Genomic DNA, 20,588 nt, shown 5'->3' with positions numbered 1-20,588 from the left:
TCATTGTCCCCAAAGGTTGAATTTCCAACTGCAAATCATGGTAATTCAGCTGAATACTGAGACTAGATCTTTGTTTACTGCGCACAAGAAGCCCCTTTCACTTTGAGGGGTTGGTTGGTGAGATTCGATCTCGGGAACATTCACTCCTGTGACTAACTGAGCCGCCCATGTGGGCTCAAAATTTGATTCATGGTTAAGATCAAAGATTCCAAGCTTAAAACAATTAGAAATAGCTAAAAGATAGTAATTGCTACATTGGCCATGGCATGATACAAGGCATCTCACCCCGAGCACAACTTTTTTTTTTTTGAAAAGAGCCTGTGCGGCATTTATTGAAAGTAAGTTGAAATAGACTCTGGCGGGCCAGAGTCTGAATACATAGCAGCTGAGTAATTAAAAGCCGAAGTTGCTAAAGTGTGTGCTAAGTAATTATCTGATCTAAGAATAAAACTACTATTAATTGGTTTATCAATCTACAATTAAGAAGACCCTATTTAACGGATTCGACTTAGATGACCAGTAAATCACACATGAGAGGTATAAACTTTGTGTCGAACTTGTGGTGTGATACAAGAATACAAGATGAGTGTTGGTATATGCCCTAAGTGGGTTTGCTTAGGGAATGTGAAGAAAATATAAAGAAATGAATGCAGAAGATGCCTTGCCCAAAAGGTGTGAGACAGAGAGTAAAAGGAAAAGCAAAAAGGGGATATTGACTGAAAGTAATTGGATGAAGGGTTTGAGGTGTCCCTCCCTTCCTCCATCATCTTTTACTTGCTACCTTCCTCAATTACTACTGACATTTTTCTGGGTTTGTTTGAAACTACCAAAATGGGGTCTCTTTCCACTTCTTGCTTTTGCAGGCCTCATGCGTTTCTTGCAGGTTTTTGGTCTTTGCATATTGGAAAATGTTTGTTTCACACTACACATATGTTGAGTTGCCCGTACCTTAGTGTAATGGTTTAATAGGCAATATTTAAGAGAAAAGACTACCGGGTTACGGCATTCAATTGCGCGCTAACTTAAATCCCACAAAGGGTGTTGGTGGAATAAGATAGCAGGACGGTAGTCATGGAAGATTCGAATTTCAGCAACGACAATGTAGGGATTATGTTAAAATGGACAGATCTTTTGTGCCCTGTCGGGCCGGGGTGTAGGGGGACTCTTGCAATTGGGAATTCAACCTTTTGTTGTTGTCTGTTCCACGAAATTTTCTTAGCACGATTTAAGCATGAATTTTCAAGTGCACATTCTCGAAAAGTGATTGTGAGTCTCCCTTGTCAAAAAAAAAAACATTGTGTGCCTTTCATACTTGGACACAATTAACGTTTTGATTGATTGTAAATACGTGTCTTATTTACTCACATATAATGTCTTCTAAATAATAATAATTGAGAGATCTGTTAGCGTCTATTCTCTGTAGCGCTAGCTTAGAATAATGCTAAGATTAATTATTTATAAATATCTTAAACCATCTAAATGAATGTTCTCAACGCCTTAAATTCAATAATCAATACACAACGAGTGTCATACTATCATATAATATAACAATAAATCATAATGAGATTATAAATTGCTATTTACGTTACAATAGTATTTATACTTTAAATATTTTCTCTAAGTTAAATTAACTTTTTTGACCATTTATTATAGGAATTTTTTTTGTATATTCTTGCACATTGTTTCTTCAATAGCCAATTAGCCACACAAAGTTTTATACTTGGGAAAATTATGTGAACAAGGAAAAAAATAAAAATAAAAATAAATAAATACATAACTATTTTTTTTTTTTTTTAAAAAAAAGCCAAATATATGGTGAAAGTCGGCTGGAGAAGTTTGTTTGCCCTAGACTTCTATTCCGTTTCTCCTATACCATAAAACCACTCCCAATTGTTTCCCCCTCAAACGCCGCATAGTTTCGTGACACTTCTCGCATCTTTGATCTTTTAGGTAAGCGTTCGTCGTAACCCTAAATCTCAGACGCTTTTGATCGTCGAATCTAAATTGCGTAGCGTAAATGCTTTCGCTTGATCTGAATTTGCTGTTATCTACGCTTTTTTGGTGTTATACACACACGTATTGGCGGCTGTTTACGTTTTGATTCATATATCGTATGTATTTGTTTTGGTTGTACGTTTCATGTGACGTTTTGATGTATATATGTGTATTGATGATGATGCATGGTTGATGTATCGAGTGTTGCGTGTGATTGATTGGTTTGATCGGATATATTGGTCTGAGCTGAGGTTTGTGAATTGAGATTATGTTGAATTGTATATTTTTATTTAATGATAATGAATGAATTGTTTGTATCCTGAAGGTTGTGATGCCAAGGTATGGTTTAGCTTGAGTGAGCGTTTTTTTAATTTTAATTTTATTTTATTTGGTTATTTGTTGTTATAGTTCAAATATTCTGATTGATTTATTGGATTGATGATACCTGCATGTGTATTGGATTTGTTGTATTTGGAGGGGAAGGATTGCGATTTATGTTTCTGTTTGAGATTGTGCAGTTAAATATGATGATGCCTGCATACGCATTGGATTTGCTTAGATGCATAGTGTTTTTCCTTGAAATTCAATCAGTATGTTAATTTTTTGTCTTAGTCATCCAATTTATGATGCTTTTATAAAGTAAGTCATTCGATTGATGATACATCTTTACCTGTGCCTGATTGGTTAGCATTGAAAAGAAGAAAGAACAGAAGCCGTACCGTAATATTTAGGAACACCCTCTTCACTGCACCTTCTCCTAGATAAATAAATATTATGTCAAAAGTAATTCCTTCTTGTTTTAGTAGCAATTCTTTTTTCAATGTTTACTCTCCTTTGAATAAGAACCAAACTAGTCTCTGAAATACCTATGCTGGTTATCAGGTAGAATCTATATTTAGTAAATTATCCAATGTATTTTAATCTCTTTACTGTGGTCACTTTATGGTGTTGTGCCATTGTTTGGTAATTGGTCTACTTAGGGTTCTGGTGCTTTTGGGTTTTCAAGTTTTTCATCATCCACCACTGTATTTGAGTTTACCATGTTTAACGTTCTTGATTGTTTAAAGATTTCACCCCTTTTTTTGCAGCTTCTTTATATCTCACAATGGCTGATGCACATGAAAGTGATAAGAACATTGAGATATGGAAAATTAAAAAGCTAATTAAAGCATTGGAAGCTGCTCGAGGCAATGGTACCAGCATGATCTCTCTAATTATGCCTCCTCGTGATCAAATTTCTCGTGTTACCAAGATGCTTGGCGATGAGTTTGGAACTGCATCAAACATCAAAAGTAGAGTTAATCGGCAATCTGTTTTGGGTGCAATCACATCTGCCCAGCAGAGGCTGAAACTCTATAACAAAGTGCCTCCAAATGGTCTTGTACTTTACACTGGAACTATTGTTACAGATGATGGGAAAGAGAAGAAGGTCACAATTGACTTTGAACCATTCAGGCCCATAAATGCATCTCTCTACCTATGTGATAACAAGTTCCATACTGAAGCTCTTAATGAACTTTTGGAATCTGATGACAAGTTTGGATTCATTGTCATGGATGGGAATGGAACCCTTTTTGGGACATTGAGTGGCAACACTAGGGAGGTTCTTCACAAGTTTAGTGTTGACCTCCCTAAGAAGCACGGTAGAGGAGGACAATCTGCTCTTCGGTTTGCACGTCTTCGAATGGAGAAGCGTCACAACTATGTGAGGAAGACTGCTGAACTTGCCACCCAATTTTTCATTAATCCTGCAACCAGTCAGCCCAATGTTTCAGGACTCATACTTGCTGGATCTGCTGACTTCAAGACCGAACTCAGTCAGTCAGATATGTTTGATATCCGTCTCCAGGCAAAGATCTTGAATGTCGTGGATGTTTCTTATGGTGGAGAGAATGGTTTTAATCAGGCAATTGAGCTGTCTGCTGAGATATTGGCTAATGTGAAGTTTATACAAGAGAAGAAACTGATCGGCAAGTACTTTGAGGAGATAAGTCAGGACACTGGCAAGTATGTTTTTGGTGTTGACGACACATTGAAAGTACTGGAAATGGGGGCTGTTGAGACACTTATTGTGTGGGAAAATTTGGACATCACAAGGTATGTGCTGAAAAATAACACATCTGGAGAAACTATCATAAAACACTTGAATAAGGATCAAGAGGCTGATCAGAGTAACTTCCGTGATCCGGAAACAAATGCAGAGTTGGAGGTTCAAGATAAGATGCCATTGTTAGAGTGGTTTGCAAATGAGTACAGGCGTTTTGGTTGCTCTTTGGAATTTGTTACCAACAAATCTCAAGAAGGATCTCAGTTTTGTAGAGGTTTTGGTGGCATAGGGGGTATCTTGCGCTATCAGCTTGATGTTCGAGCTTTTGATGACTTTTCTGATGATGGCGGAGTTTATGAGGACTCAGATTAGCAATTAATCAACAACTGCACTGCTGGTGCAGGGATGATGGAGTGGGGATCCTGCACCAGTGCGCGAGGGCTCGCCCCTCTCTAAGGCCACTCATACATTACATGAAACATTCCTAGAAGCTGCTAACGTAAGTGATATTTCTCTACTCCTTATCATACTATATCCACTCAAATCATAAGATTCTCAATGCACAGACCAACTTTTACATTTTTTCCCAACGTGCAGTTTAGTAATGCTGAAGAATTGAACGTGACTGATTTTAAGTGCAAAGATGCCCCTTGGGTTTCTACGTAAACTTGGCATTTTGTGTACTGCGAATGGCTTATCCCCCCACCTGTCTGCTCAGCGTATACAACAAAGATTCTTGTGTAGCAGCCATCCATCTAGGAAAGTTTCATTCAGGTTTGGAGGAATTAAGGTTTGCTGCTCATTTCACCTCATGAGAAATGACATGTTACTTGTAGAGTTTAGAGTGCCATTACTATGCAGACAGAGTAGAACCAGTTGAAATTTACTGTAATAAAATTGTGGGGGTTGGATGAAACCCCCAAGATTGGGTACTGTTGTGTTGGATTATTGACTGCTTGTCTCATGTTTTATTTTAAACTTTTAAGTTCATCAAATTTTCTGGATCTTAAATCTTAGTTGATTTTGTTTAATACTTTTAATTTTTTTATAAAATTGAGAAAGATTTTAGAATATGTTGAAGTGATAGTTTTATATTACTATTCAAATTTGGATTTATAATAATCTCTAATGCCTTTATACGGTTATATTAGTTAATACTCCGTATTAAAATTTGTCAATGCTACAATCCAAAATTTTCATGTTGACAAACAAATACAATTGTTTTTATTAATATATTTAGGACTAAAAGCCATTTTTCTTTATTATTATTACTATTATTCTTATTATGTACGTAGATCAAAATAGCTCAATCTTTTAGTTATTAGGATATTTATATCATCTATATAATGAATGGTTATATTAACCATCAAAATATAACGAAGGATGCGTTTGGTTCAAATATTGAAATTGAAATAGTGATGAGAATCAAATATATAATAATGAGTAATGAGTCTAAATAGAAATCACTTTGTTTTGTGATAAATAAGAATCTAAATCAAAATGAGTAGTTAATTAATTAAATGAGTTAATATCCATTTTAGTCCTTCAACTATTACGTATTTTGCATTAGTCCCAGAATTTATAAATTACTCAATTTAGTCCTCTAATTTGTAAAATCGACTAAATTTAATCCTCCGTTACAAATACCATCTAACTAATAGGCAGTATCTTCATGGTAATATTTTGGAGTTTGCTCACAGTGTCCATAACCACACAGTACAAAAATCACTCAGCTTAAGCACAAAAATCACGCACCTTAAAAAGAAAAATCACGCACATTAAATTTGACCTAAATACAAAAAGACTAAATTATCACCGCGCATCTTTTTACTCACTATTAATCCTGGATGTTGATTTATACAATATTAATGGCTCATATATACTAAAATTTTATATTTAAATATTTAATGCATAAACAATAATCTTAGAGTGTAAAAATCCCTAACCAAACACAACTAAATGTGGATACCTAATAGACAAATTGTCATTAAGGATTATATTTGGCCATGAGATGATTTATTAACAAATTGTCCCGAGGATTTCTCCATAGTTAGATGACCAAAAGTGCTATTTTTACTTCAAAAAAAAAAAAGTGCTATTTTTACTAATAAAAATAAAGATAATAATTCAATTACTGTTACAATCTTGTTCATCTATGGAAAATGTTGAAAATGGAATATATCATAGTTACAATGGTTCACTAAACTAAAGATTCTACACCATTATTAACTGTGTTGATCTTATGACCACAAAAACGATCAACCTGCGACATTATTATATAAAAAAAAAATCCTACAACACAACAATGGTCTGTCTTCCTCTTCCTATCTATTACATTTCTCCTCCAAACATCTCTGCATGTTGCTCTAAATATTCTCTGCTGTTCATCTCTGTCAGCCTGCATATCCATCAAACATTCATCTTTTATTCACTCAAAAACAACCTAGTATGGCGAAATACAACTGCGGGTCTGGTCTTATGTGAGACCGTCTTACATTAGACGAATAATACGAAAATATAACTTTTTTTTTTACAAACTTCACTGAAAACTGTTGTGTTTTCAAGGATACTCTTTAAAGAACAAATAACACTTTTTTGGTAAAAGTGCGATACTTTATTTTTTTTATTTTTTATTTTTTGGTGACTAGGGAGACCCGCAGTCACTACCCGAAAGTGTGCCATGGGGGTAAACCATAGCTCCTGTGTACTAACCCACAAACCACAGAAAAGGGGTAAACCGCACTAGGAAGACACTGTACGAGAATTGAACCTGTGACCTTCAAGTACAAGAATTATGTTTTACGCACTTGGTCACCGCTTTCGGGGCAAGAAAGTGCAGTACTTGTTAACCTATAGAAAAGTATTACATTTTTGCTAAAAAGCATGACATATTTGAGATCTGTGAAGATGGTTTCGCACAAGTTTTTGTGAAATAGAATATGTAACCGCAAGGCGTAGTAGTAATTACCTGCTAATGGTACGATCTTTTGCAAAACCGAGCTCGTTGTCTACACACAGGTCAATATCGTCTTTCTTCACGGATCTCGAAGACCTCGGAGCGATGTACTTGGCATCGGAAATCGTTACGATTCTTTCAAAAAGTTCCACAGGAGAGCCCTCGGCCGTGCACAACAGCCTGGCTTTATTTTCATACATCACCTGCAACAATCCCGCGAAAAAACATCAGTCTGTGTACTGTATGTATATGTTTACAAATGTTCGAGAATCTTAGGATTTCGTTCTTTCCAGGACACGAGAACATCATGCTTTTTTCTCAAATTACAAAACTAAAAAAAAAAAACTCGGAAGCCATTCTAGAAGAGAAATGACTAACATCAACCAAGGTAACGAACCGATATGCTGCAGTCCTATTGTGAAGTCCAAAGACGGGTACTCCATCCAATGCGAGTGTATGAAATTTTTCTGGATAATAGAGTGCAGAAATTTAAGAGCGGGAAAATAGCGGGAAAATGGACAAATAGCGGGAAAAAGGACGGTGTCAAACTACTTACTGCATAATCCGAGATAGTCTGCTGCCCCGAGAGGTCTGTCACAGAGTTCGTCAAAAGGGGAATATGCACATCCATTGGCTCCTAACGGGACCTGAAATTTCGCAGAATAGACAAGAAAAAAACGATGACTTCTTGTTTTCAAAAACTATATAAAATACACGGAAATTTCGCACCAAATGGGACCTCGGAAATTTTCAGAATAGACCGAGAAAAAAAGACTCGAAATTTACAGGAAAAATTAGGCGGGACGAGTGCACAAACCTGCAATTTCCTTCCCATAACAACTTCTACCTCTTGTGGAACGGGCTCGTGCTGTCCTACAAGTATTAGAAATTTTTGAATGAGAAGGCCCGACAAGTCTTTCCCGATGAAGTAGAAACCCTGTTCCGCCTATACTCGAGTAAACCACAAAAAAAAAAAAAAAAAAAAAAAATTCAAATAAACATCAAACCGTATTTTATTTTAGAAAATCGAATTCCAATTTAATATTTACCGAAGTCAGTTTCCGATAATCCACAGACGAGCCGATTTCATGTGCCACACATCTTTCCTACAAAAAAAAAAATGTAGTTTTTCTTAACCTTAAACGCAATGAACATAACGTGGAAAAGAATAATTAGATATCGATTCGGGAGTTTATATGGAACCTTCAAAGTAGCAATAAAAGGCAGGAAAAGATCCCTCTGAAGTCCACCTTCATAAAGATTATCCGGAGCCCGATTCGAAGTAGAAACAAGAATCTGCAGTTGTGTTCCCCGTAACCCAAAAAACACACAAATTAGTTTTTTCAGTTTTCAATCGCCATAGTCGAAATTTAATAACCAAGAGAGACGGGAATATACTAACAGCTCCGTTACTAAACAAATGTCCAAATAACCGGTTCAGAATCAATGCGTCAGCAACATCGGTCACCTGCACAAACCCGTGAATTTCAGCAGCCGAGAATATGCGGGCCAAAGATACTAAAACTCGTTTTATGCATAAAAAAGATCGTAAACTATTTCTCAGTGTTGCAAAAATAGCGCCTAGGCGCCTATTAATCGGCGCTAGGCGCTAGGCGGTCGGCCTCCTAGGCGCCCCAAGTGCCCGCCTAGGCACCGCTCCAGGGGCCCGCCTAAGGGCCACTCCAGGCGCCCGCCTAGGCGCTCCAGGCGGTCCCCAAGCGTCTAGAGGGCGCCTAGCGATTTTTACAACATTGCTAATTCTTGCTTACCATGAATTCATCGAGGCATAACAGAATGGCTTCGTCACAGATCTCTCCGGCAACAACTTCGAGGGGATCCGGCACGCCTTTGTGCTTCTGGTGTTAAATAGACAGTATCACACAAACATTAATAATCCCGATAAGCATATGATGCAATGTGGTAAAAAAAAAAAAAAGCCCCGTAAACGCAGTTAGGATTCATACTTGCAATCGACTGTGGACATTCAACATGAAGTCGTGAAAATGGATTCTCTTCTTTCTCCAATTGCTCGGCCTGAGAAAAAAGCGCAAGTACAATTAGTTGCAAGACGAGAACCGAATGTAATATTAACTATCATAACTATACTGGCAATTACGGTGCTTACAACTGATCGTAAAACAAGTCCATTAACATAGTCTTCCCGGTTCCTACTCCCCCGTAAAGGTACAACCCTTTTACGGGCGCATACCTAGACTGCGGGATAAAACGAGACCACAACCATCTACTCCTGAAAGATTGGAAACGAGACCGTCAAATACATGACAAGAACTTCTAGGAAAATTCAAGAAACTCGTAAACAATTTATGAAAACCGCAGATTCAATACAGACCTTCCGTCTTTATCAGAAGCAGCGTATCGGTCCAACCGGCACTCAACCGCTTTCTCGTTTAGTTCATCGTAAAGTCTCTGAAGTTCTCGCAAGGTGCCTACCTTTAAAGAAGAAAAGAAATACCGAACTTCGATATTTTACCATCTACTCAAACATTAAGAACTCCTTTTTTTTACTAATTTGCATCAAAGTTCGGTCATCGTAATAAAATTTTATGACATACCTGGCAAGCATCCCCGTCGAAAAGGTCACCAGAAGCAATTCTTCTTTCGTATTCCACAAGAGGCCCTCCACTGTTTAGCTCTACAATTCAATGAATTTTACAGAAAAATCAACAAAGGCGAGAAATTTATCCTCAAAAAATAGCAACCGAACAAATAAACAACCAAAAAATCAATAACAAATAGCATTCCAAAACGCCACCTCTATTAGCAACTCCAGCAGCACTCGTGACCAAATCTCGGGATAGCATAGAAGACGGGTGTTTGCACATACTAATCTCGGGTTTGCTAGACAGTTTATACAGAGACCGTTGTCTTGAATCAACCCAAAGCTTCCTTTGTGCCACAAATCCATAAAAATTACGATCTCTATATCGAACACTCGAACTAAATCGCCTTATTGACCTCAAAATCATCCTCATATTCTCGAACACTCCCAACAAAATCTGGGCTTTTATTTCTGCCCCTTCAACACCCTGCAGAAAAACACCAAATACCCTTCACATTAACACAACTACACATAATCATTACTCTCTACTATTCACAAGAATATGCTCACTTTTGCAAGAACAGAGAACTAACACTAACAAAAGTCAAAAGATTCAATCTTTATAACACAATCAAACAGTTTTTGAAAACCCAATCTGAAATTTCAGCCAATAAAAGAAACTAAAAGACCATGACAATAATGGCAGAGTATATAATACAGAACACAGTATTCACTCAATCTGCTTTTTCAACAAAATCCATTAATTCAGATTCTATGAGCAATAAATCCCACTTCCAAATATAAATTAACACAATCCATCCAATATAAACAAATTCAAGAAAACCCATTTATTTAAAAAAAGAAAGAAAAAAGGGTACAGTTCTTTCCAAAAATTAAAGCAAATATAAGAGAGAAAGCTATTGGAGTCACCTGATTAGCTGATTGGGCAAAGATCCAAATTGATCTTCCAAGATTCAATAAAGTTTCTGTCTTTCAACCTCTCAAGGCTAACCCACGCAAAATTTCAGCATATGCATTCCAGATAATGTATATATATAATATAATATAATAATCTATTAAATGGAAAAGAATATACATACTTCTTTTTATATTTGGATTACACCAACACAGAGAAACCTATTTTTCAGGAATCTTTCTTCTTCGAACAATAATGGGAAGAGACAAAGGGAGCACGAAGAGAAAAAGAGAAAGGTGATTCTTTATATATATTTGACTAGGGGGGAATGGGAGAGCCGAGCCGTGGGGTGGGGGTAGTTGTGGGTTTAATTTCACTTTGACCCCCAAACTTTTGCTAATGTTATATTAACCCTTGCTTGTTTCAAGAATTACATTATGGCCCTATCAATTTGGGGTGTGTACAATTCTATAAAAAATCAGTTAATTAACAGGACCGACAAATTTCAGTTAGCCATTTTTAATCAAAATATTTTGGTTTGTTTAACGATTAATAATTTTAAAATTTTGGATTAATTTGTTTTGAAAGTGTCGCTAACTAAAATTGTTCGTGTGTGCACCCGTGCATGTTTTAGTAATTCATAAATTATATTATTAAATTAGTTTTTAAAATTTTATTATTTATATAATGATATAATGACTATTTTCGCGCACATTCTCCTACCCAGCGAACTGTAAGGGTAAACTCGTCATAAATCAATAGAATAGGAAAAATCACATTGTCGTGTGTTTTATTTCATTATTGGTGCATGTTGTCAATATTGTTGGTGTATTCTAAAACCCGACCACTATAAATGGCCACTGTAATTACCATAACACGGGAATACACCATTGGTGTGTTTTACTGTGGTGTGTTTTATTACACTATTGGTGCATGTTGTCAACACTGTTGGTGTATTCTGGAACCGCCCGCTATAAATGGCCATTGTAATTACCATAACACTCCCACTTACCAAAACGCGTGAAAATCCTCAGAATTACCACTGCCGTTAGATTAAATTGATTCAACGACACAGATACGATCACACCGTCACACCTAATGACATGACCACATATGAGCGCTCTTTTATATATATATATATATATATATATATATATATATATATATATATATATAGAAGTAAAAACATGTCTATATTTTTCACTTGTTCACATTTTCAATTTTCCCTTAAAACAACACAATATTTTCTAATTATTTCCCCCAAAAAATATAATTTGAGCTTATTTTTGAATTAAACGCAATAATTAAGTACTATGTGGTTTAGGTTTCATCTCTAATTGAAATTCAAATAACTTAATTTAGAACAAATTATAAATTTATTGAAAACTGAATTGATAATAAGAGTACCTAAAAATCTAAAATGACTTCTCGTTATGGATTTTTCGATGTAAGTCAAATAATAAAAGTCTAGGTTGAAATGATAAGTTTTTGAAAAAAGAAAAAGAAAAGGCAAAGACTTAAAGTGTCATTACTCATTAACCTAAAGATTAGATCTAATTAAAGTATCCCTACATTTATTAAGTATTTGGACAATGACAGTTTAGATTTTGGATATATTTATAGATCTTAGTCATTATCGGGGAAATTTATAAAAATGAGAATGTTTTGAATATTGTGGATAAATATTGGTGACTTTTAAACTTTTTTTTTTTTTAATGTTTTTGTCAATTCATCATTATTATCTAATCAGATTTTTTAAAATGACATAATCATCCTGCATGAATCATGACTCATGAGAGCATCCCATTAGTTCAATATCTTCGATTTTATGTCCTTTTTTTTTTTCTCTAAAAAAATTGAATTTTATGTCTTTGTTTCTCTCAAAAAATTGAATTATTAATTTCAAGAGCTTTCCGTACCCCGGCTTTGTAAACCAAGATGACGCAACAGACATAGTCAAATGTCAACATCAGTGATCTGTCTATTTTGGACATAATTTCCACATTGTTATTGTCGAAATCCGAATATTGATCTTTTTTGCCAAATATTATTTACTGAATCACTGCACTAAACTCGTGAGGACAATTTTATGTCCTTTTTGCATATATTGGGGGAGGGCAGAGGGAGTGGAAAAAAAAAATGGTGCATAATGCTAAGTTGAGTTTTTGTGTTAAATATGAAAAATAAAAATAAAAAAATCTCTATCACACGCTAGCGAGACACGTCGGGTAGCCACCAACGTACAACTACCCTACAATTTATATCTCCTTGTTCTAATCCACTTATAAAAAATTGATAGTTAAGTTCAACCATAGTGGTTGATTTGATAGCTAAAGAAATTAGCAATCAAATTACACACTAAAGTATAATTGTGCTATTTAGGGATGACAATTCTATCCGTACCCAATGGATTTCCCACATTCCTATCTTGCGTGTTTTAAAATACTTGCACAATTTAAATAATGGGTGCGAGTATAAGAAATATTTGTATACTCGCGCGGGTATGGGGGCGAGTGCGGGGGAGGTATCCCCGCCCCGCACCCGCACCCGCACTTATATATATTGTTATTAGTATTCATTTATTATATAAGTTTATGTATATTTTATAATTAAAAATGCATAATGAATTAAACTCCTTAGTTTTTTGTTTATGAAATTTAATAGGAACAACACAAATAACATAATGAGTAAACACTTAATACAATTTATACTACCAACACAATTTTAGTTCCAATTAAGAACTAACTTCATTGGCTCTTATTCAATTTTATTATTAGAGTTATGTTCAAACTTATAAAAAATCCATGTGATAATTACAATTGTAGTATAAGATTTTTATTAGATTTAAGTGTAATATTAATAATTAGAGTTGCGGGTTGGGTATTACCCGCACCCGCAAAATTCCCGCGGGGCGGGTATGGAATAGGATTTTCATTACCCGTGCGGGTGCGGGGCAGGGGATATATCCCCCACCCACCCCGTCCCATTGCCATTCCTAGTGCATCTAACTCAAAAAAGTGCAATTAGGTCCTTAAACTATCAAAAATTATGCAATTCGATAAATTTTGGCCAATTCCTCAGATCATCTCTGAGACTCTTACGTATCGGTCATTCTATTACAAATTACTCCATATTATTTTTAAATTTATTTTAATAATTTTAAATAAAATAATTTTTGTTTTAAAAGGAAATCCTTGGGAGTGGATTTTTTAAAATTTTATTTTATTCATAATTATTAAAATAAATTTAAAAATAATTATTTTTAATAGGATAATTTTCACGTCAGTAATGACTTTAGAAACATGTAAAATTTAATATAATTGTATATTTTTAGACAATTGAGAAATCCAATTACATTTTTTTATTAAAAGATCTAATTACACTTTTGTGTAATTCTATGACCTAATTTAAACATTTGCCACTATAAAGTATGAAAGAGGTGATTATAGAAAAAAAAAAAAAAAAAAAAAAAAAAAAAGGATGTGCATTGCTGAGTCATGCATGTATGAAAAAGAAAAAAAAGAATGTACTGCATTGCTGACTCATGTCTGATTCACTGTATGAACTTCTATAGAAATTTTAGAGGGTATTGCTATTTGCACCACCCTTTGACCAGAAGTAGATATAAAGTATCTTGAAATTGTAAAAGGTGAAAACTTTTAATAATTGCATAGGTGGTGTAAATAGCCAAATAAGAATTTATTTTGCTATTTGCACCACCTTGACCAAACGTCATTTATGAGGTATAATTAATAATATTTTAATTCAAAACCTAATTAATTAAAACATTAATTTTTATTTAAAAAAAAAAAAAGAAGATGAACCCAGTCACTGTTTTGCTTTTGTTTTTTATTTTTTGTTTTTTGTTTTGTTTTTTGTTTTTTTTTTTTTTGTTTTTGTTTGTTTTAATGCCTAATTATTTATGCAATATTTTTTTAAGTTTCAATAAATATTTCTTTTAAGTTTCTATTTTCAATACATTTTTTTTTGTTCAATATATATATTTTTTGTTCAATACATATTTTTTTAAGTTACTAATTTTAATACATTTTTTTTTTAAGTTTCTAACTTCAATACATATTTTAAGTTTATAATTTCAATACATATTTTTTTAAACAATTAGTCAATATTGATGTTTGTGAGATGAAATTACTGATAATTTGGGCGACAGAAAATACAAATTGGACTCATAAGACTCTATATATATGTGGGGTGTGTGTTATGTATATGTATCACACAATCTATAAGCCATGGATGATTGGATATAAGATTTTTTTAGTTACAATAATCAGAATCAAAGCCAGTTACTTAGTTACAATGATCAAAATCAAAGTCAAGGACATTATGAGGTATTTTAAGTTCTTATTTGAATTTGAATTGTTATTTATTTCTATGGGTGTTGCTATTTGTATTTTAAGCCAGTTTGTTCTTGCTTGCTAGGTAATTAGGACTCATTTAAATTAGATATAATTTCTCAATTGACTAAATAACAATCTCTTTGTTCCATGTCAAGAGAGAAAATTATAGTATTAATCAATTTTGTGAATATAGTTGTAAATTAATTTAATTTGTTGTGAATATAGTTGCAAATTAAGTAATTTATTGTATTTACAGTATAAACAAATAGGCAGAATTGAATTGTTATTTATTTCTGTGGGTGTTGCTATTTGTATTTTAAGCTACTTTGTTCTTGCTTGCTAGGTAATTAGGATTCATTTAAATTAGATATAATTTCTCAATAATTGACTAAATAACAATCTCTTTGATCCATTTCGAGATAGAAAATTATAGTATAAAGAGTAATGAATTTGGGATTTTATTTATTGGGTGACTGGTGAGTCTATCTATATACTGAATTAATTTAATTTGTTGTGAATATAGTTGTTAATTAATCAATTTATTGTATTTACAATATAAAAAGATAGGTAAAATATCAATTTATTGAGTAATATTGAGTACATAGAGAAATATATACTACAAAGAATACACAATTGTAGGAAACTATTCTACCGAGACGGAAGGACAACCATAAATACAAAATTCAAAATAGAAAGAGTGTAGGAACGCATGGACTTATTTTATGATTAGAAGCCTTGACCTCCACTTATTTTATGATTAGAATTTTAACTACCTCAAAATTGTTAGAACTCTAATCCACATATCTTTATAAATTGTTACAGTATTTACAGTATAAAAAGATAAGTAGAAAATCAATTTATATTTCAAAGTCTCAGTAGAACTCTAACCCATATCTTTATAGAATTTTAACTACATCAAAATTGTTAGAACTATAACCCACAGTCACACATATATCTTTATAAAATTGTTACAATATTTACAGTATAAAAAGATAGGTAGAAAATTAATTTATATTTATTCATTTCAAATATCACTAGTAATCATTTTATATTTCAATTTATAGTTAAAACAATTTAAAATAATGTATACAACAAATTTGAGTTATAAAAAAAATTAGAATAACAAAATTAATTATTATTTCTCTTTATTTAAAATTAAAACATAAACAAAAATAAGTATTGAAAATATAAACTTAAAAAACATGTATTGAAAAAAGAAACTTAAAAAATATATATATTGAAAATAAAAACTTAAAAAAATATTGCACAAAATAATTAGGCATTAAAACATAATAATAATAATAATAATAATAATAATAATAATAATAATAATAAAGAGATTGATTATTAAATAAAAATAAAAAAATAAAGATTAATGTTTGACTACATTTAATGAGGTGGTGCAAATAGCACTTTTTTATTTGCACCACCTATAAAGTTATTACACCTATTAAATAGGGGGTGTAAATAGCAAAATGGATGGTGCAAATAGAATTTCCCATTTTAGAATACTTATTAGAGTTGTACTAGGGCAATTCATTAATTTTATTCCATTAATTATACTCTTCTTCTCCCAAAGGTTGAATCCCCATTAATTATACTCTCTGATATGGCAAGTATGAATAAGACATTTTTATTTTATTCTTTCCAAAAAAGTTAAATTCCTAACTGCAAAGGCCCCACATTCCGACCTAACAGAATATCTAAGAAGATGTAAATCATGATAACTCAACTGAACACACAAATGCTAGATATTTGCTTATTGCGCACAAGGAGAACTTTGGTTATAATTTTGTCCCTATAATAACCAACAAGCTTCACATATGCAATAAAGAGACAAAAACTATCACTTTATATAATGCTCACCATTTTTGTATAAATATACAGATGAAAAAAAAACACTAAATTTCTGCACTGATAAAATACATTTCACTTTTACAAATACACACTCAATAAAAGAAAAAGGATAATTATTTAATGGAAATATTGGGGCTAATAGGAAAATGGACTAACCCACCAATCATCATATCATACATTATATTCCAATAATATTGGAATTGATTTTTTTCTACATTTCTTGTTTGGATGCTAACAAGCAGTGGCAGCTGTACCCTCAACCAGCTTGCTCAACTTCTTGGTTCTTAATCTCTCACCATACACTTCATTAGCTTCCCACTTGTACCTGCAAAATCAATCATAAGAGAAATTAAGATTGAACTAGGGTCACTCAACTGGGCTATAATGTATATGGACTAAACCACACTAAAAAATTGAATTCAACCAATTAGCTAATCTAACACATGGACTTATAAATCCGTATATCCTCTCTTATTTTTATGAATGTGAGACTCTTAACAAATATACTAATTGAACAATGTGTTACCTTGCAGCTGGTAAGGGTATCAAGGGGCCCAAGCTCTTAGCAAGTTTCACAGCTTCTTCCTCAGTAGTAATACTTCTGCTGAAGCAGAAGTACCTGCCACAAGTCGAATGATCGGCGAATGCTCGAACATGAACATCCGCAAGAAACTCGACGTCAACCACCGCCAACAGCTCGTTCTCGAACATCTCTGCCGCCCCTTGAAGATAAGACAGCGTCGGGACAGGGCTCAGCTGCGAAACGCCATGGCCAATAACCAGGCCCGCGTTTATAGACACCATGTTCAGCATCCTGTCCATTGCCAGCGCCCACGCCGCCTGCTCAGACAGCGTTTTCGCCAGCGCATACCATAGCTACACAAGCATATATACATATAAACGTACAGTCTAATCATCAGTCATCACTATCAGCTTAAACTTTTAGTCAGAACGAAACACATCTGGCTAGAAAAAGGTGCACTAAACATTCATCATCATAGTCTAATTGTTCCTTAAACAGATGTTTTTTGTTTTCTGAGATTGAATGAAGATACCTTAGTTTTTCGACAGAAATCTGTACTGCTCCATGATGTTTCATCAACATCTTTGAGGGTGGAAATGTTTTCTCTCCAAATAGCTGCAGTTAGAGATGAAGTGAACACAATCTTGTGTATGCTATCACTCTGTGCACATGCCTCCATCACATTGATTATCCCCCTAACCTCCAAATCTACAACTACATCCTAACAAAACCCCCAAAAAGATATAAATTGTGTCATCAGATACTATAAAGATAAAAGTCCTAGTGCATAAATATAGTCCAAAAATATAAAGTTCCTAACTTTTTTCTTCTTTGAAAGTAAATAGGATTTTTTAAATACATGAGACTGAAACTGGACTAAATTAGTCTTGTTTTGCGGGATGAGTCCAGGACTCTTGTCTTAGTCTTATCGCTCTGGATGAGACTATGGCTTAAATAAAGAGTTCTACTATATGTACCTTTAAATTCTATTCCCTCACTTTTACTCCATGATATGACAAATAAGGATTTGATATTTTCATTATATGGGTCCCAGAAAATGTGTTTACATCAAGAATTTATGAGAGGGAGTAGAAGTTGAGAGTAAAAAATGAGAGTACATGTAGTATTTTTCTTAAATAAATTAGTTTTTAAAAATTAATTAGTCTTGTCCTGCGGACTCAACTTAATTGGTCTTGTCTTGCGGGACGAGACCTATACTCGACTTAATTAGTCTTGTCTTGCAGGATGAGGATGAGACAGAGACTCGACTGAATTAGCCTTGTTGAACAGGATGAGACCGAGACTCAACTAAATTAGTCTTGTCTTGCGGGACGAAACCGAAACCCAGACTCGATTGAATTAGTCTTGTCTTGTGTAATTATTCTTATCTTGAGGGATGAGACGGAGACTCGACTGAATTAGTCTTGTCCTGCGGGATAAGACCGAGACTCGATTAAATAAGTCTTGTCATATGGGATGAGAGTATGAGACCGAAACTCAACTGAATTAATCCTGTCCTATGAGATGAGATCGAGACTCGACTGAATTATTCAAGTTCAGCATATGAGACCCATATTCAACTGAATTAGTCTTGTCCCAACTAATTGATGAGACCCAGACTCAATTGATTTAGTCTTGTCTCACGGGATTAGACTTGGTTGAATTAGTTTTATCCCACCAAAACTCAAATGAGCTGAAGATACTACTACAGGATACATTTAAAAAATAAATAAATAAATAAACTTACATCATAGCCATCTGGGCTGTCAAGGCAACAAAAAAGACCACAACAGCCTTTAAGGGCATCAACAATGCTTCTGTAATTCAACACATCTACACTATATATCACCACTCTCTCTTTCTCTGTCCTCTCCAACTCCTTTATCTTCTTCATTATCTCTTTCTCTCCTACAAATTCACAACACACATTATATTATTTACCCCCAGACAGACTACCTTAATTAAAACAACCAAAACCATATATGATTTGGTTACATGGCATAATTAACCTTAAACATAACCATAAAAATTAAAGGTGACATTATTACATTACATTACCATTCTTCTGGACAGCTGCATGAACTTTGTAGCCTGTAAGCAGCAGTTTCTTGAGAATCCAGTAGCCCACAAAGGTGGATGCATCAAGAACACAAACTGTTTGATTCTTTTCCTCACTGTCATCTTCACCTGCAAAAACAGATTCTTCTTCTTCATATTTTCCCCCCATTTTAATTTTCTGGAAACTCAATTTGGGAAAAACTATTTAATTTACCCGTGAAGAAAATATATGGTGTTATGGTGTGTGTGTGTGTGTGTATATATATATATATATAGAGAGAGAGAGAGAGAGAGAGAGAGATGGAGTGTATGAGAGGGGAATTTAAGGGAAGCGAGAGTTGGTGAACAATACAAGTTCACGTTCTCATCTACTTCATTGCCTTTGTGTTTTCCCTTCTTTTTGGCATTTATTCTTTTTTATTTTTATTTAAAAAAAAATTTGATGGCCTAAATTTCATGATTTGACCAAACTATATTTGAATCTTATAAACTCAATTATCTCTAATTTTGAAATTCAACACCAAATTATAAACTTCTTCACAATTTTAAAAATTCTTTTGTCTCATCAACTTTTTACAACTAATTTTTCGAACATTAGGGTGCAAATAAATTGAGCCCAACTCGAACCTAGACAAGATTAGGTTTAAACTCAATTGAATTTAAAAATTTAGGCTCGAGCTCAATTGAGCTTGAGCACAAATAGTGTGTGTGTATATGTGTTATATATATATATATATATATAAAGAGAGAGATCATAAGCAGCTTGACATAAAAGAGCCACAAAACTTTTAAGCTCAAGTCTAGTTCAATTACTTAACAAGCCGGCTCAAGCTCTTCTCAAGTTCAAATTTGGCTAAATTCAAATAAAGCTTTAACTAAACGACTTGCAAGCGACTCAACTTGTTTTTACCCCTATAAGTTGTGCTTGCAGGGTTTTACGGAACTTACCTATTATTTAAATTTGATGGGTTATTATTATTATTTTTTAAATATAACTAAATAAACTCACATAAAAATATTTTTTTACTCGATATAAAATAATATATAGTTGTTTTGTGTAATTTGATATGTCAAATATATATTAAAAAAAATTTATAAATCTAACACTAGTTTAAAATATTAATCTGTACATATACTCAGTATAATATACATAAGTCAACATTATTTTATAGGTTTGAAAGTAGAACACATGAAAATTAAGTATACATTAGAACCAGTTTGTTGCGATAGAAACGTTTGGACCATGCAAATAATTGATGGAATACAGTTTGTTGCGATAGAAAGGTTTGGACCATGCAAATAATTGACGGAATAACAA

The 20,588-nt window shown here is 33.5% G+C and overlaps 3 protein-coding genes across 7 annotated transcripts; 1 reads left to right on the top strand and 2 right to left on the bottom strand.

Moving 5' to 3' along the window:
* Nucleotides 1-1,831: 1,831 nt before the first annotated feature.
* LOC109166157 (eukaryotic peptide chain release factor subunit 1-3) lies at nt 1,832-5,073 on the top strand. Of its 2 annotated transcripts, none has more exons than XM_019315047.1 (3): nt 1,832-1,950; nt 3,084-4,541; nt 4,640-5,073. In XM_019315047.1, exon 2 carries the CDS (start codon nt 3,101-3,103, stop codon nt 4,412-4,414), a length of 1,314 nt encoding a protein of 437 aa, XP_019170592.1. In that variant the 5' UTR covers nt 1,832-1,950; nt 3,084-3,100; the 3' UTR covers nt 4,415-4,541; nt 4,640-5,073. The 2 variants fall into 2 exon arrangements, with proteins under 2 accessions (XP_019170592.1, XP_019170593.1); XM_019315048.1 differs by having other exon boundaries at nt 1,842-2,013.
* A 1,067-nt stretch (nt 5,074-6,140) lies between these two features.
* Nucleotides 6,141-10,773, bottom strand: LOC109166155 (lactation elevated protein 1-like). 4 transcript variants are annotated; one of them, XM_019315043.1, is made up of 15 exons: nt 10,489-10,769; nt 9,772-10,045; nt 9,572-9,651; nt 9,349-9,449; nt 9,124-9,246; nt 8,963-9,032; nt 8,768-8,854; nt 8,401-8,466; nt 8,202-8,294; nt 8,048-8,104; nt 7,816-7,944; nt 7,555-7,645; nt 7,377-7,465; nt 7,011-7,201; nt 6,141-6,440 (listed from the first exon to the last, which is right to left on the bottom strand). In XM_019315043.1, exons 2-15 carry the CDS (start codon nt 9,989-9,991, stop codon nt 6,374-6,376), a joined length of 1,464 nt encoding a protein of 487 aa, XP_019170588.1. In that variant the 5' UTR covers nt 9,992-10,045; nt 10,489-10,769; the 3' UTR covers nt 6,141-6,373. The 4 variants fall into 4 exon arrangements, with proteins under 4 accessions (XP_019170588.1, XP_019170590.1, XP_019170591.1 ...); XM_019315045.1 differs by lacking the exon at nt 6,141-6,440 and having other exon boundaries at nt 7,094-7,201; nt 7,551-7,645; nt 10,489-10,773; XM_019315046.1 differs by lacking the exon at nt 6,141-6,440 and having other exon boundaries at nt 7,095-7,201; nt 7,396-7,465; nt 7,551-7,645; nt 10,489-10,773.
* A 5,909-nt stretch (nt 10,774-16,682) lies between these two features.
* LOC109166159 (cinnamoyl-CoA reductase-like SNL6) lies at nt 16,683-19,632 on the bottom strand. Its single transcript, XM_019315051.1, has 5 exons — nt 19,271-19,632; nt 18,960-19,120; nt 17,745-17,933; nt 17,216-17,565; nt 16,683-17,014 (listed from the first exon to the last, which is right to left on the bottom strand). Exons 1-5 carry the CDS (start codon nt 19,437-19,439, stop codon nt 16,921-16,923), a joined length of 963 nt encoding a protein of 320 aa, XP_019170596.1. The 5' UTR covers nt 19,440-19,632; the 3' UTR covers nt 16,683-16,920.
* Between the last annotated feature and the right edge of the window lie 956 nt (nt 19,633-20,588).

The sequence above is a fragment of the Ipomoea nil genome, unplaced genomic scaffold (genome assembly GCF_001879475.1).
Source record: "Ipomoea nil cultivar Tokyo-kokei standard unplaced genomic scaffold, Asagao_1.1 scaffold3087, whole genome shotgun sequence".
Classification (NCBI taxonomy): domain Eukaryota; kingdom Viridiplantae; phylum Streptophyta; class Magnoliopsida; order Solanales; family Convolvulaceae; genus Ipomoea; species Ipomoea nil.
This window is presented reverse-complemented; position numbering and strand designations above follow the sequence as displayed.

Excerpts from the sequence above, each read along its gene's own strand:
- LOC109166155 (XM_019315043.1), bottom strand. The coding sequence starts at position 9,991 with ATGAGGATGATTTTGAGGTCAATAAGGCGATTTAGTTCGAGTGTTCGA. Across the intron at positions 8,467-8,767 it reads TATGCCTCGATGAATTCATG|GTGACCGATGTTGCTGACGC; the intron begins GTAAGCAAGAAT and ends GGGTTTGTGCAG. Across the intron at positions 7,466-7,554 it reads AGACTATCTCGGATTATGCA|AAAAATTTCATACACTCGCA; the intron begins GTAAGTAGTTTG and ends TCTATTATCCAG.
- LOC109166157 (XM_019315047.1), top strand. The coding sequence starts at position 3,101 with ATGGCTGATGCACATGAAAGTGATAAGAACATTGAGATATGGAAAATT.
- LOC109166159 (XM_019315051.1), bottom strand. The coding sequence starts at position 19,439 with ATGGGGGGAAAATATGAAGAAGAAGAATCTGTTTTTGCAGGTGAAGAT. Across the intron at positions 17,934-18,959 it reads ACAGCCCAGATGGCTATGAT|GATGTAGTTGTAGATTTGGA; the intron begins GTAAGTTTATTT and ends GGGTTTTGTTAG. Across the intron at positions 17,566-17,744 it reads ATTTCTGTCGAAAAACTAAG|CTATGGTATGCGCTGGCGAA; the intron begins GTATCTTCATTC and ends ATGCTTGTGTAG.